Below are 27,728 nucleotides of genomic sequence, written 5' to 3'. Positions count from 1 at the left end.
AATATGTGGGCTTATTCAGCGGCCACAATTATCTGAATTTAAAAACCGTTTCAGTTGCTAATGATCATGAATTGTTTGACGGCGCTTTATTGTGACAGTCTCATTTCCATGGGTTTGTTGAAATAGATCAAAGGAATCCTCCGCAGGCCTTTTGTCCCACAGAGTGATGTGTGTCGCACAGGTTACAGGAGTGGAGGATTAGTGCCTCAATTACATAAACTGTGTTTTTGTGTCTGAGTCTTAAGCTATCTCTAATTATAGGTTATAAACCCATTAAAATATAGAAAAACACCTGTGCGTAACAGTATCTTTATCCATAAACAAATTAGATGACAAATGTGCTTGGGAACACAATATATTGTTGAAGTCTGTTGCCTTTTATATTTAAGTCTAACGGGAATTAAAAACTTAAAGTTTAATTTCAGAAAACTTGCAAACTTCCTCCTGACTCCTCTATCCATACATTTGTCGTCACACATTTTCCCCGGCCGAGTATTTTTTTTGGTTTTAATTTGCCGGCATTTTAGCGTTATCAGGTAAAGGCCTGCACATAAGGATGCTCAATGGCCTCTAGAGGTGAGGAAATTAAACTGTTGAAGCATGTCAGTCCAGTAGAGCCAAGAGAAGATTTTTTTGCAGCATGCCAGTGCGCAGGAGGGAGAAAAAAAAGCTTAATGTCAATGTAATTTGAAAAATAACAGGAGCAGTGAAGTGAAAATAAACCTCCGTACCTCGCAGAAACTCGACAGAGCATTCAGACACAAATTCAGTCCTGAAGATTGCAGACAAATGAATGTGTTAGGCAGAGAGGAAGAGATTGAAGAGATGGGGAGAGTAATGGCACTTTGGCCGCCTCAGACCGAAGAAGATTGGGAGGAATCTCTGCGGTGCCGTGTAATAATCACCCCTTGAGTCACTGGCAATCACTGATTATTCAGGATGAAGAGGAAAGTTCTCATTTCCCCACCATTAAGTCTTTCATGTTTCCGATTTTTTATGTCTCCTTCCTTCTTCCGCTTTCTGTACTCTGCAATTTATGTACGCTCACCCTTTTTCCTTTTCACTCTGCTCTTGTCAGTCTCTCTCCTTCCCCGTGATTTGAAGGCAGAGTGGATTCCTACACTTGTGTAGTGAAAGCAAAATTAATCCCATTATTTCAGTATGACACTCACACATGGCACGCTGTCTTTGTCCACAAAGTGTTCAAAACAGTCAGTGTGAAAATAAGCTTGTATGTGTGAAAGCGCTATCCTCAGAGGGACAGTGGACAGTCAAAGCTAATTGTCAGCGTGGGAAGTCGGTGCCAAGCCGTTTAGGGTGGCAACACAGCACAACTGCATGACTAATAACAAAAAGAAACAAAGAACTGGCTGACTTTAACAAAGAGAATAAACTGTCAGCTGTGGCAGGTGTCAGAATCAGATGAGAAGAAGGCAACAAACCCCCTACTTGCTTGTCGGTTTTGTTGTGCAGGGAGTCAAATCCCCCAAAAATCTAATGTTGATGTTTCAATCACAAGTATTGTAGTATTTATAGACTTTATTGCAATATGCGATAGAGCCTAAAAAGCATTTCAGAAATGCTATGACTGGACTGGATTAAATAATATTCTTAACCAAAAACCTTGATATCGATACTGTAACAATATTGTAGGACTATTGGTACTTTGACAAAATATCAACACAATGAGATTTTGGATAAATAATCATCAGTAATGTGGATATAATATATATAAAACTAAGTTTGTAAAGGCAAGTGGTAGAACAAGTAGAACTGTCTGGTTAGTTCAGAAAATACATCACTTTACTTCACAATCACCAGTACCTCCTTTATGTTGCATTTTGAATTTGATTGATTTTAAATAATTCAGATTATGAAATATGAATACATTTTGTAAAACACATAAATAAAAAGTGAAATAACTTTCTTATCCAGTTAATTATGAATATCTTGCAACTATTAACACAGAGCAAAGACACAGAGACTAACATCCGCGCAACCTGTTTTCCTTGTTGGCTAACTCAGTGGGGTTTTGAACCTGGATGATAACTTAGTGTATAACTGAAGAGACAGTGTTGATGGCAGCAGCTAGCATAATTTCCTGATTAATTTATAGTTACTTCAGCCGCATTTCTTTACAGCAGCAGCCTCTAGTTGGCTGAATTAACATAACTTTAACATCATCTTTTGCTCTAGTTAATGTAAGCTAACAGTAGCTCTGGTCGTAGTTGTTGTGCTTCTGTGATATTGGCCTGAATAAGTACTGAGAGTATAAAGTAATTGACTTGTATTATAAATCATCATTGGAAAAAAAACGACATTATAAAATAAAGACAGACTTTTGAAAAGTTGCACTTTGAGAGGAAAATAAAATGAAATAAAAATGATGTACAATAACATTCTGATATTATGATAATGAATGATGAAATAACATCACGTAATAATGAGTCGAGTTTTGATCTTTTCTTCAATTATACATTTGGTGCGATTTATTCATGTGATTAATTATTATGTCTTTTTTATTTATTTACGATTGAACACTTTGGGGATCCATAAACTCGAAGTCCAAACTGTTAACCATGCAGTGCCATGTACTGCAGCACGAGCTTGGTGGGAAAAAAACCAACACAAATATTTTAGCACCCTGCTCAAACCTTAATGAATCACGATGCTGAGAATCGAGCACTGTTTCATTGGTTTCCACAAGCTGTTACATTTGAAATCGCTCCTTCTTGGTCAGATTCCCGAAGTCTTTAAAAGTGAAATCATGAAAACAGCACGAATCCTGACAATTCATTACAGATGGATGGAGCAAAAAACTGTCTGCTGAATCATTTTAAAATTCGATATGATGAAACAGCTGAGCATGGACTACACAGCAGAAACACGCTGATTATCCGCAGCTCATCTCATCAAATTATCAAGGTGGATGACTCACTTGCATACAGCTTTTAAGAGCTGATTAAGAACTTTAACCAACTTTATTTTCTCTTCATCAGTTGTGATTTTTAACCCTTTAGTGCTCGTGATCTGTGTGTGAAGATAAATCCCAATTACTGCCACTAAAGAATAAAATGTGAGCTGCTACTAAAAAGTCTTTTTTCAATCCACATTTAATGTCTTAATATCGAGCTGTTATCTAAAAATAATTCACTTTTGAGCCACTGCAGCTCACAGTTCACCCTCAAACACACACTTTTGACTGATACTGTTGTTCTGACTATCAGACGTGCCCACCTTGGGTGACCTCTCTTCTTCTCGGCTCACAGATGAAGGTAAAGGCTTCTCTTCTCTTAAACCTTTCCTGGACATAATTCCCTAAACGTGACCCCAAACTTTTACCCTCCCTCCAGTTCCCGTTGGTGTTTTCTCTTTTGTTTCTTCTAGCCAAATGATAATTGACATTTCTAGGGTGTTTTGAACAGGGCGCGCACCACTTTAGAGTGTCTCAGCTGTCTACTACCTCCTCCAAACCCATCAAGTATATGAATAAATCTAAATATATAAATACCTCTAGCATCCATGGCATTATCCACACAATGATGATGACATTTCCCACCGGTTCAGATGAATGGCAGCTGGTGCATATTAACATGTTATGAAAGCCAGCTGGATGGACAGCTAAAGATTTTAAGACTTCACTGGGTACCATCTGCAATCAGCTAAAACAAGATGCACTGGCACCACTTTTTGGTTTCATGTGTGTCCTGCGTTAAGTATTGCCAATTCCCAGCTTTTTATTTTCAGCAAGATAAAATATTCTGGCTGAATGAACAGCTAACCATAATTTTAGATTTTACGGTTGCAAAAGCTGAAATTTTGATCAGATTTAAAAAGGTTTAAAGTTTTAAAGAGTAGATTTCCAGGCTACTCAAGGTCACCTTCCTGGACACGCCGCTGCAAATCCAAATAAACTCGATTATTGGAGCATAAAAATAGCATTAATGTTCACAGCATCAGGTTTTTTGTCAGCTTTGGCTCTGATGGTATCTGTGTTTGTTAATTGCGGGTGTTAAAATTAACAGAGCCTTTCTGATGGCGCTCTGCGCCGCTGTGCTCGGGCTGTCTGCTCACTACAGCTTCACTCAGAGGTATTAAAGCATTTCAGGCATGGGGATCCTTCAAATCAATGTACTGGATAAGAACAGACAGTTCAAAGCCACAATTTCTCCCCGTTTGCTTTGGCACAGATCAAGGAGGGCATGACAATGTGAATCACTTTCACGCCGCAAAACCCTATTTCCATTTCCCATTTGGCCTCTTATTACTTCTGGCGGTAAAACAGGCTAGTTAAAGGTGCCGGGCACGAGGTGGGGTGCTGTGAAGACCCATCCTGGGAGGCTGGCGTTTGGCAGGCAGTGGATGAGATGAAGGGCGGCTTCTCTTCCGCACTCACAGACCAGAATAAATGTGTCGGCCAGGCTTGAGAGGAGTTCCTGAAGCAGAAGGAACAGCCCCGCTCTCTGGGGATGGTTGGCAGCACAGGCTCTGGAACTGCAACAGAGCAGGTGAAAGCCTCCCAGCAGCGCAGTCTAGACTAGCACACCTGCTCTCCTTTCAAACAGAACTAATCCCCATAATCCCTGAATAAACACATTTAAGAACTTTAAGATCCACCACAAAAACTTCACTCCTGTTGCTTCTCATGAAAAACGTAAATAAAACTTCCCTAAAGTGTAAAAAGTGTTAGTATATAGTATAGTATTAGTATAGTTTGGCTCTTTAAAACACATCCTGGCTCTAATCTCACTCTGTCACCAGCTGTCTACTCTCTACTCTCTCTACAAACTGTTTCTGTGAGGTGCATTCAGCTTAGCTCCACCTGCAAAAGAGAGACAAATATCTGTTGTAAATGTGTCCCCCACGTCTCTTACTGTTGGAACAGTGCCATCTACTGACTCATTCCAGCATTACAGGAAGGGACTTCACGTGTGATGCTTTCTGTCCATCAGGATATTTTGCATGTTTTAATATCATTAAAACGTGCCAAAATAAAAGGTGGTCAACACCAGTGTAATCTGCGGTATCACTTAGTGTTGCACCCCATGACAGAAGGTGTGTTTATCAATGGTTTGGTCACCATGTGTAGATGGCAGCCTGTCTCATGGCTTGCATCACACATGCTGACATCAACCTGAATAACGATCTCCTGTGTTTGTCTCTTGTTCTGTTTCCCGTCCCTCAACCCCACCCCTCCACTACACGTTTCTTCTGACACTTGTTCCTGCGGCCAACCTCACCCACCCCGTCACCCTGTGTGAACCTGTGCCTGCCCACCTACTGTACCTGTGACCCTGCAGCAGTGAGCGACCTGTCCGTGTCCAGCCTCTTCAGCTTCCTCCTCCTCCTCCTCTTCACCCGACTAGAGAGCTACACACATCCTTCCGCCCCCACGTTACGTCATCAGCTTCTCTCCAAATTCTTCACTGAACCCCAATCTGTGTGCATTTGTGGATGTGTGTGAGCGAGAATGTGTGCGCGTGCAAGCATGCATGCACGGGCATGTTTGACTGTAATGGTAAGGGAAGGTGCTGCAGGGGACAGTGCCCAGCCAATTTTAAGACTTTAATTTTTCATGATTTCCTCTTTGATCCCTGAAAACCTCCCCTCCCCCCTCCTGTCTTCTGTGTCCCTGCTCTACCTGAAGGCCTTGGGGACCCACAGCACCAGTGGCAGTATTGAGCCATACCTCCTCAAAACCGGTATTTTCTCAGGCCGAGTGCCCTCTCCTGCAGCGTTTGCCCCTGGCCTGAGAAAGTATCCCCAGGAGGGGGCAATGCCCTCCCTGACAGCCTCCTCCAGCCAAGCGAAGGCCCTCCTGGCGAGCCTCTCCGCCTCCGGCCTGAACGCAGAGGCCCTGCTCCTCTCCTCCACCCTCCGTCATCACCGCCTTCTACGTGAGCAGCGAGCCTCCTCCTTGCCCCTGCCCAGCAGCCAGTCCTCCTCCCCTACTCCCTCTGCTACCCCCTCGTCCTCCTCCTCTTCACCCACCACCCCAACTCCCTCCCTTTCTCCCTCCTCTCCAACCCCTTTCGGTTCCCTCACTCTTGCTTCTGCGGTTCTCAAGAGCAGGGCTTGTAGCCTTGACAGCTCCAGTCTCAACAGCTGCAGGGAGGGTGGCAGCGAGCCTGTGAATAAGGACCTCTCCCCTGGCAGCTCTCATTGATGAAGAGGAGGATGAGCTCATGGGAGAATTCAAGCACCATCACATCATGAACATTATAAAGAAAATGACTACATTAAGGAAAATTCCAGCATTTTTTTTTTTTTTCTAGAATAACATTTTCTTTCAGGACTTTTTGGCTTTTTCTTCGTCTTCTTTTGACAACCCAGTATGCAGAGTCTTCATATCCCCACGGCAAGAACTACCGTATTGTAAATGGAGTCACAATGTTCTTCTTGGACAAGTTTCCTACTTTTAATCTTTCTTTTCCATAGTTCATCTCCAGTCCTCCCACACAGTCATACTGCCAGTTTGCAAGATAGAGAGCGCACAAATGGGCCTCCCCTCCAACCTGCTATAAGCTGATGTGGTCTGGATGGATTTACTGACAGTAGCAGTCACATTTATACCATCACTCAATACAATAGTGGAGTAGGTATGAATTCTAGACTTTTGTCATAGAAAATGGAGCTGCAATAATCGCCATGTGAGTCCAGTAATTGTGTCTGTTCAGGATAATGTTGCTCTCACTTGCCTGCATCACGTGGCAGACTGCGAGGCTGCTCAGAAAAAAGAAAAAATCAAGAGTATATCGAGGTGATGATTGTGGATTCAAACGGTTTTGTGTTAAAAGGCCATTTGTGGATTTTCTTGCATCACCTGTGTTTTAATCTCTGAACTGGTGCTATATTTTCCCCTCTGTTTGTACGCACTGTGTAACGAGTTTACATGATCGTCCCCATTCCCCGATCTTTGACCTGCGCTGTCTGACAGTCTGCTTTGAATTCATGTCACACGGTTTGAATATTTATAAGCGTCCCTACAAAATGAAATCCTTGCACCGAAAAAAAGAAGCGATTATAGAAATATGTCCATTTCGATTTTACAGTGTATTCATAAAAGCACATTGTAGGGAGGAGCACACTTCTATATAAAATAGAACCAGGAGGCACAGTTACACAAACAGAAGGGAAAAACGCAAAATGTAGAATTGTATACAAATGTTGAATATCTGTATATGTGTACTGACTAGTTAATTATGACAATCAGGATGTTTCCGCTGTAGCATCTCTCTGGCGTTTTAGCACCTGACATCAAACCTTCCCAAAGACTCAAGCACACACAGTGATGAATAACACACACACTCTGTCACACAGAAAGCCAAGCTGTTTGTACTGTAGAAGCACAGACTCTTCTAGTTTTTTTGTTTCTTGTGCGATGATTCATTTCTAAGTCACATCTGTCGCACTGCTGATAAAGAGCACTCTGGTAAAAATATGCCACACGGACCAGAACACGATTTCACCCTTTAAGGAACCTGATCTACAGAGTGACAGATCAAGTAGTTTCTTTTTGGGACTCTTGTTTCTTTTGAACTTCAAAGTTAATTTGCTGGGAAGCAGCTTTTAAAGTTAGAAAGTCATGTAGGAAACGACACGTTCTTTGAACTGGAGCAAAATGTATCTTTCCCTGCAGCAAAGTGATCATATTTCAGCGTCTATGACACTGTTTTAACTGAGATAAAGAATCAGCACATATGATGAAGGGACAGTTCACTCCCCTTACCTGTAGTGCTGTTTATCCATCTAGAGATAGCATGCATCTATTCATGGACAAGAGGCTAGCTAACTCAGCTAGCTACCCTTACAGCTTAGCTTAGCATTTTTAAGGACTGATCGGTTGCCTTTGTTAACTCGTATAGGTCTGGTTGTATCTGTTTCTCTTTCAGTTCTGATATTTCAGTTTATAAACTGTAGCTTTAGTAAACACAGCGACCTCTTCTGCCTCCTTCCCGGTCTGCTGCTGCTTCTCTCGGGCCACTCATCCTTCGCTGTAGCTCTTCGCTTCAGAGAAACTGCAGCTGCGACAGCCGAATAGGTCGGTGTGTTTACTGGGGAAGCTATAAACCCCCGATCAGCTCTGCCACTGGCCGTTTGTTTTACAACACATCTGCAAGAAAAACAGACACAACCTGTTAACGTCAGACAAACACTGAACATACAGTAAGGAAATATCACATAAGCTAGATAATTCTGAACTAATTTCTGGTGTGGGTAACCACTAAATTCATTGTGGCCCACTAGTTGTCCAGCAGACTGCCAGCACCACGAAAATCTGTCAGTTTTTATTTTTGTTTCTTCGAAGGCACTTACAAGCACACACCTCTCATCCATGAGTAGATGCACGTTCCCTTCTTTGTGGTGATACGGTAGAAAGAAAACATGAAACTGCTCACAGCAAGGTCTGCCGATTATCTTGAGTAGTCATGTCATGATTTCTTGGAAGAATCATTGCTGTTGAGTTTTTCAAATGTGTTTTTCTGCTGCTTTGAGCACCGCAAGCTGAGTGCCATCTGGTTCAATTACACTCAAGAGAAGGCAGACATCTCCTTTGCCAATGTCTCAAAACTTAGCAACTCACACCAAGACAGTGTAGATGGATAAATTCTGTAGCACTACAGGTAAGAGGAGAAATATCTTTTTTGATTTTGCTGTGAACTGCCCCTTTAAGATTCGGATATAGCTTGACTCTTGAAGGGCCTGAGAGGAGAATAAAGAAAGCACAGTTTCCTCTCAAACACATGACCCTTCCTCTAATTCTGACCTTGTGAATCTGGTTAACTATGATAAGCACAAAGCTACAAATGTTTCCTGAAATTCCCGGCCTGTTTGGTAAACCGTTAGGTTACCACTTCTGCTTTTGCCTCATTTGGTTTTATTACCTGCATGTTGAAACATGAAACATTTATGAATGTTAGGCCTTTGGTGTGCCTTAATGACAGCGGTTGAAGTTATTATTTAAAGCACATCAAAGGCCTGTCAGTGATTCCCTAAGTGTAACCCCTGCACAAGGAACCATTTTGAAGCTCCCTGTTCTGTGTTATTGCCTTAAGGCTGCCCGCTGGGGAGGTGATGAGGTCGAACGGACACACAGAGGAAAAAGTGAGTTTTTCTCCAGTCATTCATGAGAATGACTGTGTGGAAACTGATTTTTTTTGTGGCGCCGAGATTAAAACGTGCAAAGGGGCCGGTGTCAAAGTGTTGGACAGCCTGAGGAGAGGGGATTAGTTTGGGGACGTGTGTTTGAAGGCTACTTTAATAAGGCCGGCTTTGACTTGCCTTGTCTCTATCGAGAGCGCTTGTGATATAAAAGACCCAAAGAGATGAGAGGAAGGGTTTGACAGTCAGAGAGCCATTAAGAGGCTGTTCTTTCCCTGCCCCTCTCACTTTGCTTTGTCTTTGGTGCGTGGAGGTTATCTTAGGATAAAATGTGATGGGCCTCAATTCATGAACAGTAACAGTGTGTGCAATATGTAATTAGCACTCTTTTACCGAGGCAGCGCTCTTTGCCTTTGAGAAAGCCTCTGCAAGGACCTGTTACCATGTTTTTCCCAGTGCCTCTAAGACTTTGTTATTGCCAGAAATCCCCCGGTTGATCTTGTGTTACAGTATTAGATCAGCAGCAACGACAGAACGACACTTTTACCCAAAGAAGAGACTGTGACAATTGTCTTGTTCCCATTTTTTTGCAGGAAAAAAGAAAACAGCACTTGAAATGCAAACTGTGTCAGGTTGCAGCGGTGGCATTTGACTAAACACTCCCCGAGCTCTAACAATGTGCAAAACTGCAAAGCTCACAGCGCAGTGAATTAAGCCTCACCCTGGGTGCTCTGTAGCTCTGCCAGCCAGGTTCAAGCCTTGGGTTTCATATTGAGTGAAGTCAAATGAAAGAAATTCACTTACTCATGCTGTTCCACACTCAAATCCATAACTCTGCGAGTTAAATTTGCTGCATTTGCGTCTGGTGAGCGTTGGGGAGGAAGTGTTCACGCCTGGCTGCTTTCCCCAAGTTAAGTCTGAGATGAAACCTCCCAGAATTGCGTGACACTGCTCTCTGGAATTATTTTATTTCATTTTATTTTTCTCCGAGACAAGTGTTAGCGGGCTGTGATTTCAACATGGCTGGAGGCTTAGAGGGCAAGTCCAAGACACTCATAGAGGATGCCCCTGGCAATCAGAAAAACTCATGCAAACTTGAACTCAAACATAGAAGAAATATACATATATAAATATATCTAAGTGAGATGTTTGTGTATGATATTATAATTGTGAAGAAAAGTGTGATATATATAGGCCTAGATTAAATAATATACTGTACAATGTCATCATCTCTTCAGTTTTATATATTAGTGACCATTTTGTACAGATTTTTTCTTTTTTATTAATTCATTGACAGAGATATTACATTTCACACTGAGATTATTTATTCATACACAGAACATTTTTATATTTGTTTAAAAATATCTGTATAGATAACAGTTAGCCTCTGTAATATACACTGAAGTTCATTTTTAAATTCTAGGCTTTTCTTTACGAACACTGAGTTAGATTTTATGTAATTTTTGAGTTATGAAAAGCTTGTCCCTGAAAACGCTTGTCCAGCTCGACTGCACCTTTGCCTCCTTACGTGAAGGGTCACTATTGAGGTGTCAGAGGCTGGACCAGTGCCTGTGCTTGGGGGCTTATTTTGCTACTATCTTTCATTTTGTTTTAGGGGGTTGTTTTCTGTACCTGTGGTCCGATTTTTTTGGTTTCACCCCATCCTGTATTTGCATTTCAGCTGGTATTGGTGAATCGGAGATGGTCGGAAACACAGATATCGTGGTGACTACTGTGAAATGGGCTCAAAGGCTTCACGTGGAGCCTCGCTGCTTTGAGAAAAGTATGTTAAATGGCTTTAATTTTGCTCTGCGTCATGTTTGCATGTGAACAGGAGCGGTAGAAATGTGAATGTGGATGCTCGGTGTAAAAGCGTTCAGAGACAACAGGTTCTTAATCGTTACAGCCGGTGGAAATTCATTTTGTTGCTTTCTTCATTTCCAGTTATTGCACCGAGTGGCTTTAAGTAGCAGTTAAGCTAAACCACAGAAGTTGTTAAAACCACCACAACGGAGCAGTAAGGGAACTACATGGAGTCGTACGAATTTAATGTTTTATCTCCTTCTTTGCCATTCTCTCTTTTTTTATAATGAACCTACATTCTGTAGTATGTATATGAGGTTTTTACATGAATGTGTGGATGTTCAAAAATCTTGGCATCAAAAGTAGAAAAACAAAAATTGACTTGTAAATAGGCCGAGTCATTCCTAGCGAGTTCGAAAAATTGTTATGTCCAAAAGAAGATGTTTTATTAATAAACTATGACGATGGGTACAAAGGTATATACAAAACAATGCATGTATAGTCTCAAGCAATCGCACGGTGCAGTCGAAAAAAAATGTTGTCTACATGTTTTCTCAAAAAAATGAGAAAGAGAGAAAGAAGACGAGCGGTCCTGAAGTGTGTTTAAAAGGTTTACTAACATGAAGAATGAGACGTTATTTTGGTATCTGTGACACAGGCATGTTCAGTCTTACTGTGTTGTTATGTGACGATGAAGATGAAGATAGTTGGCAGAGAGTGTTGAATGTCCAGAAGGATTCAGAGTGCTTGAACGCAGCCCAACCAGAGAAGTCACCGCTGAATGGTGTACTCTTTCCACAGAGTGATTCTCCCATTTGTAGAGTAGTGTGATATAAGAACAAAAATAATAACAGAAAATAGATCTATAATATAATGATATATAAATTTAAAAGCCTACTGATACTGGAGATAACTAATTTATCAGTGTGGATGCCATGATATTCTGTGAGAAATGTGTGTGTTTTTCCTGTGAGAAGACAGCAGGCAGTTGAACCTGCCTCCTTTTGTACATAACTTGCTGTGATTGTGTGTCCAATAAAGTGCAGCTCTCTTGTACAGTGGCGACGTCTGATCTTGCTTTATGACGACTTGTTTTGCAATTTAAAAAATTCAAATGTATCTACTTTTCTGTTTGGTTTGGGATTAGAGAGCCTCCTCTACCTGGCAGTCATACACTCACGTCTGGGCTCACGCAGGCTTGCTCGTGCTCATTAGCGTTTATCACGTTCAATAAAACACGATCACTGTCACTGGTGTGTAGTCGGTCGGTAAAATTTACTACATCATTTCACACTGTGTAAACGTTTTCATCAGATCTCAGATATATTTATCACGACAGGAGATGAAGAAACAAGGCAAACGATGTACAGTTCAGAGGCAGCTCTCTAATCTAAAACCAAGTGCCTAAAAAGCCATTTGCTACTCAGCCCCATACCGATGGAAAGGTGGTCCTCAAGACATTTCAGGAGCTTCACAGCAAAACAGCTTTTCAGCATACTCCGAAACACCTGAAGTAGATGGGGACTTGTTTCAAAATGTACAAAAACAACCAAATAAAAAACATAAAATGGCTCTATACAGCTTGTTCGGCATGATCCAAGTCTCCGGAAGCACAGGGATCCCAAATTGATTTGAGAAGTTATTTGTCTGAAGTGGGTGCAACAAGCTCAACCGTGCGTCGAGGGTGTACAGAAAATATTGTTTTGTTAAAACAATGTTGGCTCGCCTGGCTTCTGGAGACTTGGACTACACCACATGAGCTGTATGGAGATCTTTTATGTTTTTTTCTGTTGGTTTTTGTACGTTTTAAGTCCCAGTTTACTTCAGTTGTTTAGGAGAACGCTCCAACGCTGTGTCACTGCGAAGCTCCAGAAATGTTTTGTGGACAACGAAACTTCACTCGACTTTCCATCAGCATAAGAAATGAAATTGTATCTTATTTAAAAAGTAAAATTACTTTTTGATGACTTTTTATAATATCCCCCACTCATACAGATGAGTCGTGTCTTCAGCAACAGAAAATGTGTTTTGCATCACATGTCAGGTGAAAGCTCTCATTTCATGGAGGAAATACAAATACAGAGACAATGGTTACAAAATAGCTTTATTTTCAAATAAAATCATGATTTTTTTTTTTTATTACTTAGGCAACAACACTATAAACGTAGCGCATACAAAGGTCACGAGGTGCCATAAAAATAATCAAATTGTTTTTAAACAAGATTTGGGATCAAATTCATGGACTGTTAAAAAAACATCAAAAAGTTCCATCTTAAATCCTATTTACAACAAATTCACACTAAAATGTTAAAAATACACACTGCCATATGTTTTCATATACTGTATATACAGAACGTGTTAAAGCTTGTTCTTCTGTCTGTATGCTCGAGTGTGATTCCAGTTAAATTTGTAAAATTTCTTGGACCAGCAGTGGCTCAAGTTTCCTGGCGCTGTGCCGGCCGTCGACCGTCTCCCCGCCTGAACGGTGTGTTCCTCAAATCTGAAGCAGAGCGAAGAATTTCAACATCAAACATGCACACATGCTTAAAATATCACAATGTGACTACTCGAGTAAAGTATCATGTTACTGTACCTGTGATGATGTCCTCCAGGGCGCCGTCCTTCCCCTCGCGTACCGGCGGCTTCTGCCTCTTCTTCAGCTCAGCTATCAGGTCCATCTGGGGCATCTTAGGCATCATTGGCCCCTAGAAAAAGACACAAATAGATTTAAGCTGTATCAAGTATTTCTGAGACGATTGTACATAAGACATTAAAACACAAAACCTGTAAAATCTCTACTTTCTTTCTTTTTTTTTGCTACCTTTTGTGACCCAGCCTTGCTCGGAGATGACTGTTTTTCCTCGCTGCTCTCACGCTCCATCTTCTTTTTCTGCTCAAGCTCTTGCAGTGCAGTCTGTGTTTAATCAAGGGAAAAAATTATTAAAATGCAACGCAGCGATGGTAATGGCTAAATATCAGAAACCCGCCACATGTCCTCACCTTGTAGCCCTTTATGAAACGTCCAAACAGCGGGAAAAACATGGAAGGCTGTGTTGTTTTGGGGTTCTCTCCGAAATACTCCACCACAGAGCCGTATGCCTCCTGGAGGGCGTCAGACAGCAACATAAAATATACATCTAAAAGCATGAAATAAGGTGTTTTGTAGATGTGTTGTGTGGGCTAACCTGTGCTGTCTTGCTGTCTTTGATCAAAGCATCCAGCTGCTCACTGTTGACTTTGACAAACTCCTTCAACACCGGGCTGTCGTCCTGCACCATGAACTCCTTCTTGGTCATTTCCATCCCCCGCTCTAATGAGCGGATGTCCTGAAGAATGCCGTCCAGTGATACTGGCAGAGACACAGAGCTGAGATAAGCTTCACTCCAAATTTAAATCACAAGAGTGTGATGTGTGTGTGCGTGAACATACCGAGGGCTGCCTTGTCCACAAAGTGTAGGTCAGTGTGGAAGTTGGCCAAGTCGGGGTATTTTTCCTGGATGATGTTGGTGATGAATTGAAGCAGCGTCTGTGAGCGGTCTGTTGACTTGGTCTCCAACAGCTGAGAAGCAAAAGATGTTGTTGAATGTAGTGTAACAGTTGCACATATACGTTGCCCACGATAACGACAATATCCAGATACAGAGATTCTGCAATAATTGCAAGACAATCATCGAATGATACATCATGATGTCTGTGCAAGTGCAGGAAGCGTGTATTTATACGCTGCGTTGTGGTGTCAGCTTCACAGAATTTGAAACCAACTGAGATGAAACGATGTGCTCTCCAAAACTCAGCAACTCACACCACAACAATTAAGACAGATAAACAGCACTACAGGTACAGTAAGAGGACAAATATGTATCTAGTACAAGTGATTGCTACTTACAAGGTCCAGACTCTGCAGCCGAAAACCATACGCCGCTCCCCTCTTACTGCTGTTCATGTAGTTTCCAAAGGCGAGAACAATCTGAAGGGGACACATGAGATGACCTATGTGAAATCACACATTTCACAACTACATCAAAGTGTTGTATTCTCTTGTACTTACCTCCAAGATCTTTTTCAGTTTGGTTGAAGACTTGATGGACATGGACGCGGCGATGATGGAGTTCAGTTGCTGTGAATGACGTAAAAACGAAATCAGTACTTCTGTCACCAGAACTCAAAACCAATTTACAATACCTTCGACTAACTGACCGGCTGAATACGTTTGACTGTGTCCGGGAAGTTGCCTATGAAGGTGAGAGTGTTTATTCGCTGTTTCAGACGTTTAATCTTCCCAAAGCATAATATAAATTGGTCCTCGTTGGTCAGCTCCTCCAGCGGTCGGCCGTCCTTCTCGTAGTTAACCAGCAGCTTCATCTCGTAATCTGATGGTATGAAGGCCTCGAGTAGCTCCAGGAAGTCTATGGGCAAAGACTGCTGGTCGTACCTGCACAGAAGAGCAGGAAAGCCACAACAGTGAGTGTACGAGACAGAGATGAAGGAGGATAGCTCAGAAGTGTGAACAGTGAAGCACATACGTCTCTATGGCGGTGCAGATAGCAGATGGGCTCATCCCTCCCTTGCGTAAAGTGATGGCCAGATTCTTTGCCTTGTTGGGGTCAATCAAGGATATCTTGCTGGGGGCCTTCTTGACTGACTTCTTCTTGACAGTCACGTCTGCTGGAGGCCCCTGGGCCCTGGTCTTAAACATGTCCTCAAACATGTCCATGTTCAACTCCTGATGTTGACAGAATGAGAGGCAGAGATGCTCAGGATAAAATAGTGTTAAATACAGAAAACACATATGTAATATAATGATATCCAAATTCTTACCCCTAAAACCTGCTCGTCATCCAGTTCGTTGAAGACGGTGCCCATCACCTGGTTTGGTTTTAAGGCCTGCCAGTTCAACAAAGGCATCCTGAACTTGGTCTGAATGGGCTTCTTGCTCTTGAGCCCTGAGAAAACAGAAAAAAAGGATAAATCATCGAACAAATAAGATATTTACTGTTCCTACACACTCAGTTAACCCTCTTACCAGTGCTTGGTGCACCCGGAGGAGGTGGAGGTCCACCACCAGGGGGAGGTGGAGGTGGGGGTCCAGCACCAGGCGGGGGAGGTGGAGGTGGAGGTCCAGCACCAGGTGGAGGAGGTGGAGGTGGTGGAATTTGTGCAAAAGAAGGGGGAGGTGGAGGAGGTGGAGGCACAACTCCACTGCTTCCTGGTGGAGGTGGTGGAGGAGGAGGAGGAGGAGGAGGAGGAGCAGCAACTACCCCTGGACCTCCAGGAGGCGGTGGCGGAGGAGCAGAGACAGCAGAATCACTGCCAGAGTCCGGAGTAGTGGTCTGGGCGGCTGAGGCCGGAGCTTGGACGTATTCGACCACGGTGACCGGCACCACCTGGATGTCCAGACCTCCAGAGGCACTGCGTCCCAGCCGGATCAGACCCTTGTCCTGCAGCTCCTGGATCTTCTGCTCCAGCTCTGAGGACGTCTGAGGGGCGGAGGTGCTCAGACGCTCCCTGTCCTTCTCCCTCTCCCTGTCCAGCTCTCGCTCCCGTTCTCTCTGCTGCAACGCACTCACCTGAGAACAGGACTCTCGCAGGCTTTCCTATTAGACACAAACACAAATATAGAAACACACAAAGAGCATTTAATTAAGAGTCTGTCTTATCTAATTAATGCTAATTAAACTAATGCTTTTGCCTTTTTTTCCTTCCCTTTAGTGTTTTATATATATTATTGTACATAAAATACAAGTTAAAGTTTCAGAGGGGGAATACAATGCTGCAGCCCTGCACAGTATGAGAAAACGGATGTGTTTTTGAGCATCGAAGCATGTAACCCTATTCTAGTGGTAACCCAAAATAAAATTATGAACATGAGCCCTAAACTAGATCAGAAGCCTACAGTCATACTAGCAGCTCTGCAAGTTGCACCCTGCTGACGATTAAGAAAGACTGCAAATTTAAGTGGCTTTACTTTTCAGAACACGAAGCTCCATCCATATTTAATACAGTCAATGACTTAGAGGTGTTTTGAGCTGTAAGTTAAAGTCAGCATCATCACAGTAGAAGGTAACGTTCAGCGTGTGAGTACGAAAGTTCAATGCAAACCACCCGATGATTGTTGAGATATTTCAGTCTGGGACAAAAATTAAGGAAAAAAGGATGAATCAGAGTCACCAACGCCATTTGGGGATTAATCCTCTTCTAACGATGAGTGTCTGTACAAAATTTAATGGCAATCTGTTAATAGTTGTGGACCAAAGGGGTAGAGACCAACCAGCCGGGAGCGAGACATTTATGTCCCCAGAGCCAAGCTGCTAATATGCAAGGTCATTTACAGATTTATTAGCTGAGTGCAAACACTCATCTTTTTATTTCATATCGAAGGTGATTAGATTATAGGTTCATTTTAAGATAATTAGAACAAAGTGAAATGCCACTCGTTTGACCTCATTATTAACTAATCACCTTTGAGAATGTCACACCTTACTTGGCTAATTAATCTCACTGAACACTGTACATGTCACGGAGGAGCACTTACTTTGAGCAGCTCAGTCTCCTTGGTGGCCTGCATGAGCTGAGTCTCAAGTTCAGATATTCTCTCCCCGGTCCGATTCTCGATCTCTTCGAGCCGGGCGTTCAGCTGCAACACAGACAACATTAACTTCACAAGATCAAAGCCTCTTTTTGTCCACAGAGCGTCCTCTTTTGATTTATTTTCTGGCTGACCTGTGCGTTGTGATCCTGCAGGTCGTCCACATGCATCAGCATCCCTCCTCTGTTCTCGGCATCCTCCAGCAGGGCTCCCACATCCAACACATTGTCCAGGTACGCCTGGATCTGGACCTGCAGCTTCTCGCTCTCTGTTTGCTTCAGACGCTGACACACAAACACACAATAATGATGTATGACATGAGCAAATAATAGCTTAGAATAACATATCTATTGCATGTTTAAAGGAATAATGTACACATGGCGTAGGGCTTCATTCAGGTTGACTTTTAAATTAAGATTTACGGAAGATATTTAAATACAGACATTGGGACAGACTGACTCTTTTGTTATATTTTCTGAGTTCATCAGCAAAACAAAAGAGGAAACTGTACGATTCACGATACGTTGCCCACGATAACGACAGTATCACGATACAGCGATTCTACGATAATCAAGGTTACAGAATACCCCTAAAAAAGGCAACAGGCAGGAAGTATATTTATTCACTGCATTGTGGTGTGAGTTTCCCAGAATTTGACACTAACTGAGATGAAAAGATGTACAAAAGTGAAGCGTCTTAGCTGAGTGCCTCTTTATCAGCGCCAGCATACTGATAATTGTATCTAAGGAGGAAGTATCATGGTGTATTGCTGTATAGATATTTGGTCCAGCTCCTAGAGTTGATATGGCAGTCCAGCAGTTACAGGGCAGCAGTATCAAGTTGTGTTTGTGGCCACCTGTTGAATAAGTCGGACATTACCACCCTTTCGGCTCCGTTTTTGGTCTCTACACACTCCTGAGAAAAACATTTGGCTCCTCTGCTGTTAAATTCTCCACTATGTTCACAAGCTAGTCTCCAGCTGTGTCTGTCAGCTGTTTGATGCCGAGCAGGTAGTCTGCTCCCTGCTGTGGCTGAAAACAACACTATGAGAGCAATGAGAGTGAACCAAAACAGTAAAAGTTGTGGTCAGACAGCTTAAGAATGAGCTGAAACTACCAAAACTCTGTAGAGCAAAGCAGAGCTACAGATTCAGGTAATAAGTCTCACTGGGTTCATCACTACGTGCAACTCAACTAGATCCATCGCTGGTAAACCATGGACACACTCACCTCTAGATACTTGTCCAGTGAAAGGTGTGTGAACTCGTACTGCAGGTGAACACGGAAGTTCATGTTCTCCACCGAATGGACCACGATGTTTATGAACTGCATGCAGGCCACCTGGAGACGGAGAGTAAAGTTAGTTATCTTTAAAAGACGCCCACAACATTAAAGTCCCTTTATTTGTTAGCAAACAGCCGGCCATCTTGTGTAGGTAATACATCCGTGGACGTACCATGAAGTCGATGTTGCTGTCGTCATTGATGAAGTACTCCATCAGCTTCTCGAAGCGGTTCCTTTCTCTGCTCACCTGAGGAAAAACAGAAACGTATCTGAATATCTAGTTGTGGCACGATGGAGGCCGTAATACAACGCAGTTTTATCTACAGGCGGCCATTTTCCTCTGACGTCCCGTTCAGGTTGTGAAGCTCTAGGATGATGTTATGTTCTGTTAATGTTATTCAAGTCGTATATACATAAATAATTCAGTTTTTTCATAATTTAAAAGATAACATATAGTGAAAATCTGGAGGAACATCGGTCCATATTTCAAGGTAAAACAACACATTAGATAACACATTAGCTAATGTTAGCATTCAACTACTACCTAGCTTACATTCCTGTTTGATTACATCCTGAGCATTTCAATCTAAGCTTAAATAAATGTGTTCAAGATGTGCATTGACATTTTAGATTTAATTCATGCCTTTCCTATCATATTGTGTATCGTGTATCACACGTCGATGTTAGCTAGGAAGCGGTCGAATGCTAGCGTAAGCGTTATCTAACAGGTCGTCTTTTCAGGTGCTGATCACTCAGGAAACCGTGAAATAATAAAAAAACGAACAGCATGAATTAACTCTAAAATAATAATGAACATCTAAGCCTGGAAGTGAAACACACTGCATGTAATCAAACGGTAATTTTAGCAATAATGTCAGAACTCGGAAAGTTGTGGTGCACGAGTTTGCCCGGTTGACATCGCATTATGCTGAAACATACCGGACGAAAGTAAACGTTGGGTTGATGTTGAGAAACTGTTATTAAAGTCATGTATTGCATATAAAGTTTTGGCTCACATGTAATCTGTAATATGGTATTTTAGGTTGGAACTGTTAAATGCTCCAAGCAATAAACTTATTTTTGGCGTACGCACCATGGACCAAAGCAGTACAAGATGTTAGCTTCCCAACCTGAATGAGGAAAATGGCTGCATGTGAACATGTTCTACTCGATTTTCATCGTTAGATCCATGTGTCTGTGACGGGTAGCTGATCTCATTCATCACCACTTAAAAAGGGTATACTTTTAACCCCTTGGACTGTCCCTGCTTTTTGAAATAACACACATGACTGTTCTCCATGTGCTAAAGTTGTCCACCGTGCATGTGACAGATGGACTGCGTCTGTCACAAGATGAGTCAACAGATAGGGGAAGTCTGGAACAATGGTATGACTGAGCGAGCAACAGTCGCAAGTCAAATCAAACCAATGCATTATGCTAAAATCCCCAATAGAGAGAGTCGTTTCACCTCTTTGAAGTTGTCAAAGGCAGAGAGAATGATGTCATGTCCGCCTCTGACCAGACACACGGCAGCCAGCAGCTCCAACACGAGGGCTTTGGTCCTGCAGCAGCAGCATAGGGAGGGGTTAGATACGGTGGACAGATTGGAGAAGACGCACGTTGTCTCACACACAAATGCACCCACCTGGGATTCCTGCTGTTTAGGCTGAGCGTGATCTCGTTCACACAGCGCGGGTGAGTCATCACCAGGTTGAATCCAGACTGAAGGCAGAAGAGGAGCACATGTATGAGAAGATGCAGGAAAAGTTGGTTTGTTTTGAGAAAATATCACTTGACTGACTGAGTCTGTTGAGACTCTACCTGGTAGTTCATGATGGCTCGCAGGCACATTATGCAGACGTGTACATCATCTCTCTGGTAGGATGAATGGGACTTCTTATGCATCTTGTTTCCAAGAGTGGAGCTTATTCTGTAGAGCGATGACAGGTGTACGGACACATGAATAGATGCTTTAAGAAAAGAGACTCTGCTGTGTGTGCAAATGGTTTGAAGTGAGCACAGTTAGACGTCAGCCAATTATAACATGAATTTCAGCGCTGTTTTTGGACATGCAGTGTGTCTGTGTCTGTCTGACAGGTGAAATGTGGCACCAGGAAGAAAGAAATGTTAAGGATGAAGAAGAGTAAAGGATATGAATGACGGTGGGAGAAACTGAAGCGTTTGTCATGGTTTTGAACGTCTCAGTTTTTAGAGGAAGTGCCGTCTTGTGATAAGATGAAGACGGGCGGCAAAAACAGAGCGCTACAGACACATTGATCAGATCAAATGTTTCATATTATCGGTTGGTTGATCAATTGGCGCTGTCGCTATTTGTGAGAGTATTTGCACTAATGAGGATTTTGTAGCTTTGGACCTAAATATGCAACAAAAAATGGTGATTTAGAGAAAGAAAAATGCTCAGCCGAAATGTCGAGACTAAACTTGACATCTCAAGACTAAAGTCGGCCCTCTGAGACTACATCAAACAGGGCTTATGACTGCCTCGACAAAATGCCTTGTGTAGATGAATCGGTGAAACTGTACCTCAGAATCGGCTTTAGTAACAAAGAAATGATTTCTCTTTTGGCTCATGAACACAGTGTTGTTGTCTATTTGGACTTCGAAGAGGTTGTTACACTACACACAGAACGATACACTCCAATGATGGAGTAATGGCAGAGACCGCAGGCTCGGGCAGCTCGCATTGCTGTCAGCCGCTCCTCTAACTGGATTTGACGGACCAGAAGAGTTGACTTTATTCTTGACATTTTGACTTTTTACTTGAAGTGCATTATGAAACAAAAACTTCCTCCTCTCATTTATTTTCTCACCCCTCAGATGACATTCAGCTTCACACACTTCAGCACTTCTAAGAAAACGACATGACATCTGGTCAGCTCTGTGGCACTTACTGCCACCATCACACCACTTCTGCTCTACTTGGACATGTGGACTGTACTGGCTGAAAGTTCCTCTTTACTAGGAGTTCATGACGTACCGTGCACTATATATATATCTGTACTCACCTTACAGTGAGTGCCCGAGCAGCTCTGGTCATCCCGTGTGAGTGGGAGCTGCTGTAGCTCTTGGTCAAGTCTTCCATTGACCTCTCTGCTGGTTTACTTTTATCTGACATGGTGCCTCCATTTTCAACACTCTCCACTTCAAACCTAAAGAGTTTATACAAAACAGACAACCATGATGATAAATCATTTCCTTTTGCTAGAGCATCATCTTTCTTGGAGAGCTATCACACCCTGCTGCTACTCACGAGGCGTCACTCTGTGCATGGGACAGGTACTCCACCAGAACATCCAGACCTTTGTTCTGCTCATTGAGAAACTCTTGGGCCCATCTACAACAAACAAAGAGCGAGTAATGAAACACAGACAGAACGATATATTTTATTAAATGTCACAGATTCTTTTCTCAGCTCTTCGGGCAACACAGAAAGAAAAAAAATAACACAATCATGCTCTTACCAGAAAGTTTGACTTCATAAGGAACAAACCACAGACTTGCTCAATTCAGTACAATTCAGTCGTAACACCACTTGGTCTGATGTGAACAGGCCTTAGATAGTTTACTAAATAATTACCGTTGTGTGACTGACATTACTGAGCAGGTTTGCTGACCCACTTAATTTTAACAGGTGACATCAGGAAGTGGTGTGTATTGAAGAAGACTTTTAAAGGTGTTACAGTACAACAAAAACTGCATAAAACCACATTACATAGCATTAATATTACATGGGGCCCAACGTGCTCACCCAATGTGATTGGTGCGAAGGGATATCTCCAAGTCTTTAAGGACCTGGGTGGCTTCTTGGATCCGTTTCTTGAGCTAAAGAAACAGAAGAGGTGAGAATCAAGACATCACTGTGCAGGTAGAAAATTAAAGGATGTGTCAGATATGAGAGGAGGGGGGCGATGCTTCACACTGACCCTGCGAGACACCCCTCCTTGATCCTGGTAGAAGCTCTTGATCTTGGCCAGGTAAGTGGACGGGGGGCTCTTCACTTGGAAACGCTCCTGAGGACGAAGGATCGGCAGAGAACCAAATCAGAAAGAAGCTTTTGACTCATTTTATCAACATATCTGGTTAGATGACTGGACTGGACGCATTTACCGGTGCACATCTGAAGCTATTACTGCCTATTCTAGTAAACACAGCAGAGACTGAACGCCCTCCGTTACCATGTCAACGCCTCCATCGGTTGCAACCACAGAAACTGCTGCAAGGTTTTCACACTCTGCTCATTACCGCACGATCCATTTTGGGTGTTTATGTACTTTGCGTCAACCCTGCAAGAACCCTGCTCACTTTGATGAGCTGTACGCTGAGGTTGAGGCTCATGACCCAAAAAATGAATAAATGATCCTGATCCTTACCTGATCGCAGACTAACTCCCACTTCTTGTCGTTGTCGTACTGACTCAACAGCTTCAGTTTGTCTGGAGGCAAGTTCATGTTGCTCTGAAAGAGAGGAGAGAAGACGAAGGAGGCTGTTTTAATATTTTAAAAATCTAAATGTGATCAAATGAATTTTATATCAGTCACACGTCAGGATCTTTTTGTTCTTGTCAGGACAGAAATATTATATTTCTTAATCTTTCCTGCTTATGCAACAATATTCAAATCAAACCACAAATGCACTTTCCGCTTAAAGCAGAAGGGTGGCGCCTACCTGCGGGAAGTACAGATGACTCAGTGTTTACACGTATGTACTGATGGTTGTCAGTAGGTACCATTGACGTCAGAAAACAAATATTTTTTCACGTAAGAATGATGAAAACATCTGTTTTTATGCACCAAAGATTACACCTCATGTTACACAAGCAACAGCACAAGACCTATTATTATGATCTTGCTTTTAATTATTTTATCTCTATCTTAATAATGTTTTTACAACTACCAACTTGTTTTCATTACCTTGATCATTGTTTTCTTCGAGCTGCATTTTATGTATGAAAGCTGCTGTATAAATAAAGTTTATTATCATTATTATTATTATTATTATAATAACAAGGGAATCATTTGAGCCTTTGTGCACGTGATGATGTTTTGTCAAATTTTACACCACAAGGCAGAAATAAACTTCAGGAAACCCACTCCACTGCTCACCATCTTTATTTATCTGGTGGCTTTTTTTAAATTAACATGATCAAAGTTTAAATACAGACAGAGCGTTTACAGTCTTCATCAAAAGATTAGACTTTTAACATCATCACACACCTTTCACTCACAAATTGTACACAATATGTCGAGCTGTATGGAGGATTTTACACAGATCAGAAACTCTGCGTGTCTCTGGCGCAGGTCGACGCAACTATTTAAGGAGCTGACATATAAATTTCCAAAAAGTGCAGTTTCAGTTTGAGTTATCGCCTCCGCCCGACAGTGAAACGACTCCTGATATATAAAGGTTTCCTTTATTCAAATAGCCTCAGAACTGAATAGTTACATGACGCCTAATTAAGTCTCATGAATGATTCAGAACCTAACTGGGGAGTTTGTGTGTGGGAATAAAAAGACATAAAGGTTATTAAAGGATGTTATACTTTTGGGGCAAGAATGGTCCTCAATTACTGTCATTCAAATAAAAAGCCTTTAATTACAGAGTTCAACTCTTTCTTTGGGCACTGATTGAGCAATGACTTACATGACTTTTTTCCTATTCTTTATTCTAAGTTGATGTTTTTATACAACTTTTGCTTGCTGCATGCTACACCAGCCATGTCACTGGGTATGCGCCTGATTTAAGACTCCAAACACACGATGATGATGATGATTTACATGCAGTACTAATCCTTTCAGCCGCTCCTTTTCACAGCTTCAAAGAAAAAAAGAGAAGCAGAAACGGAAATGACCGTTGTTTTGCTTCTGGAGAGTCTGAGCTTCAACCATGGTGGGGCAAGGGCGGGGTCCCTTTGTGGGTTTGTAGGGTACAACACCATAAAACTGAAGAACGAGCCGCTCAGACATCTGTGTTCGCGTTCACTTACAGTACATGAACTGACATGACACACTGTGAGCGCAAATAGAAAGCATATAGAAATAAAGAAGGATGTGCATGTCTCATTTCCTTCTAGCGTTGACTTTCAAAGAGGAAGTGAGGTCATACTTTTCATAACGTGTCTGAGAGGGCGTTGTGGGCACGAAATGGCACAGGCCACCTTTGTTCAGTTGATGAAACAGTTAATCCTAAAGCCTCGCTACATACTGGTATGACAACATTTGACAACTTATGTGAAATAATTGCACATGAATGTTAATATATTTTAAGTGTTTGCCAACACCACTGGGATCATGACTCTAATTCATCAGGCTTTAAAACTCCACAATAATTTTGAGATAAGTTTCATCATAATATTTGGACGAATGTTGGCATTTCAGACTAGTGAAGTGTTGTACCCCAAAGTCATACTTGAGTAAAAGTAAAGATATTGTGTTTAATTGTTACCCTGGTAAAAAGCGAATAGCACCAGAGTAAAAGTCTTAAAGTGTCTGATATTAAATTAACTTAAATACGTAAAAGTTTTGCATTAAAATTATTTAATTAAAAATGCGCTACTCTGGCTCTGATGCAGCAGAGAATTGAAATACTCATGTAAAGTACAAGTAGCTCAAAACTGTACTTAATTACAGTACTTGAGTAAATGTACTTAGTTACATTCCATCAGTGGGTAATTGTAAAGCATTATCAGATAAAAATGAAAAACCGTCTAAACTTTTTTGCTATTTTTTTTAGCTGCAACAAACGCCAAAACTGTCAACAGCTTCCCTCCATCCTGCACTGATACAAGTTGATCAAAGTAAAAATAAAGTGGATATCTAACATTATTTTTAACTTCTGCCGTTGATCGTCTTTATATGACTGAAATTAAGCAGATAAACTGGTTTAAAGTTAAAGAGAGGAGATCTGCAGAGAACCTGGACACTTCATGCTGTTTAGCCCGAGAACAAAACTGAGCTCTGTCCCATTTAATGATGACACACATCCCCTGTTGCATCACAAAAACTTAGAGAGGAGAAAGATTTGATGTTTTTCACTACTGAGCAGGGATCAGAGCTGTAATGATGCAGTAAATGAAGCCCATTTAGGTGTGTTGAGGTTGTCAAAGTCTGATTACTGATGTTAATGGAGCAGCTGCAGGCTGCAGAGTGGCAGCGTGACTTCAGTGGTTGTGTTTGTCTTCTTGAGTCAAATGAGGTCATTAATTTAGGGGAATTCCTTTATGGTGTTTTTTTTGTGTGTTTTTTATTGTTTTCATCTCCACAAACATAGCAACCATAATCAAAGATTTAAGTGCTACTGCTCCCCGGTACTAAACAGCTTGTTCTGATGTGCCATTCTTACTCATCAGGAGGTTTTCCGACTTGTTTTCATGACTGTTGAAAGAATGGTGAAACAGTCGTTTTCCGGTCTTATGGTCTCACTCATTTAAATGTGTTGCACAACTTCCCCTTGGAGGCCAGCAGCTACCCGAGCGTGCACTTATCACCATATTCCTCATCTGACATTTTCAAATGTAATAGTGAATGGAGGGAGTTTGTTGATGGGTCTGGTAACTTGTTGATAACACTGTTTCTATTGTCAGAGCCCATATTTGAATGGAGCAGTCACTGATAACATTTAAACAAGATAATGTGTCAAATGTCTCTTTGCTCTGCAGATATTTTGGAAGGTTTGTACCCACCTCAGATATCAGAACAGATTGTGACAATGGGACAACTACAAAAGCTAAAAATGCTGGCATCATCTGCAGCCTGTGTTTACTTCAAATTGTATTTTGGCAGCATAAATCAATCACAGAGTGCAAGTGTGCAGCTGAAAATTGGATGTGGTTTGTTTTGTTCTGTGCCTCTGCTTTCTGTGTACCTGCATAATTATCCCATGGCCTCTACCACAAACCAGGCACACAATCTTCGTTTTCATGTGTTGTCTCCTGTGCAGCCACTCACCAGCACCAGGTTGAAGCGCTCCTCCAGCTCCTCCTCTGGCGGCATGGGCAGCTTGGGGGGAGCCGGCTGCTTCTTCTGAACGGTTGGAGTGGGGTTGCTCATTCCAGAAGCTGCTCCGACTGAGTTCCTGGCCTCTCGGCCCTCAGTCGGCTCCTGCTCCATGACCCCAGCAGCCGCATTCCCCATCACTAATCTCCACAAGTAATCCAGGAGGAAAGCTGTACACAAACACTTTCTCCTGAGAAATCAGTGTATTCCAAAACAGAGTGACAAAAAGGGATAACTCCAGGTGACTAGAGCAAGAAGGCCTGAAACAAACCGAGCCTTTGAGCGTTCAAGGACAGAAACATCAAGCCTCTGGTCTAGAGAATCCGCCTGGGTCCTGAGGACAGGGTGGATGACGAAAAAAGGTAGTTCTTCCTCATGTCTGTCCTCTCATGAACCTGTCCTTCTCGTTCCAAAATAACCTTTGAGAATTAAGGTTACAAGCCTCGTAGGGGCCTGTTGAAAAGACCCACTTAAATGCCACTTGAGTGTCACTCACTAGTCTCTACACTTGTTGACCGAAAACTCCTCTGGTGGAGTGAGTACAGAGGGCTGCGTGTGAGAGGAAGGAGAGGGGAGTGCGACACTCTGTACAGACAGAAACCACAGAAACACAAAAGCAGAAGAGCAACTTCCTGTGCACGATAGCGACAGAACCTGGGGTGGAGGACAGAGTGGAAGATAAACATGGTAACCGTTACGCTTACCATGCATGCAATGAGTAGGTGAATGATGAGCACGATAAGGTGTCAGAGGAATTAAATCAAAGAGAAAGTGTCAAAGGTTGAGGAAGCATGCTAACCAAGCAGGTACAGGTGTCAAGTGAACCAACAAAAACAAAGGAAACTTTCTCCAACATTACCATGAGTCCAGTTTCACAACACTAGAGCCATTCATTCTCCTGCATGGCACTGGGGGGACATTTGTTTTGGCCATGTCCCTCAA

General features: G+C 42.2%; 2 protein-coding genes across 8 annotated transcripts in view; one reads left to right on the top strand and one right to left on the bottom strand.

Annotated features, from left to right (window-relative positions):
* srcin1a (SRC kinase signaling inhibitor 1a) overlaps positions 1–11,961 on the top strand; it is a 118,318-nt gene extending 106,357 nt beyond the window's left edge. For 6 of the 7 annotated variants that reach the window (XM_084370348.1, XM_084370349.1, XM_084370352.1 and 3 more), the window contains one exon: positions 5,301–5,568. In XM_084370348.1, the coding sequence (XP_084226474.1) occupies positions 5,301–5,306 (6 nt within the window). In that variant the 3' untranslated portion in view covers positions 5,307–5,568. Of the gene's footprint in view, positions 1–5,300; positions 5,569–5,647 lie in introns of those variants that run through there. The other variant, XM_084370353.1, reaches the window with a different exon arrangement.
* Positions 11,962–12,990: 1,029 nt separating this feature from the next.
* fmnl1a (formin-like 1a) lies at positions 12,991–27,354 on the bottom strand. Its single transcript, XM_084370589.1, has 25 exons — positions 26,739–27,354; positions 23,166–23,249; positions 22,719–22,805; positions 22,544–22,617; positions 22,046–22,129; positions 21,801–21,944; positions 20,596–20,704; positions 20,420–20,496; positions 20,243–20,336; positions 18,947–19,021; positions 18,721–18,831; positions 17,626–17,775; positions 17,438–17,539; positions 15,929–16,499; positions 15,724–15,848; positions 15,429–15,628; positions 15,103–15,337; positions 14,954–15,022; positions 14,792–14,872; positions 14,335–14,464; positions 14,091–14,254; positions 13,906–14,007; positions 13,727–13,819; positions 13,499–13,610; positions 12,991–13,405 (listed from the first exon to the last, which is right to left on the bottom strand). Exons 1-25 carry the CDS (start codon positions 26,922–26,924, stop codon positions 13,341–13,343), a joined length of 3,324 nt encoding a protein of 1,107 aa, XP_084226715.1. The 5' UTR covers positions 26,925–27,354; the 3' UTR covers positions 12,991–13,340.
* Between the last annotated feature and the right edge of the window lie 374 nt (positions 27,355–27,728).

The sequence above is a fragment of the Pagrus pagrus genome (assembly GCF_965226575.1).
Source record: "Pagrus pagrus genome assembly, chromosome: 13".
Classification (NCBI taxonomy): domain Eukaryota; kingdom Metazoa; phylum Chordata; class Actinopteri; order Spariformes; family Sparidae; genus Pagrus; species Pagrus pagrus.
The sequence above is the reverse complement of the archived record's forward strand: the minus strand, read 5'-3'. Positions and strand labels throughout refer to the sequence as shown.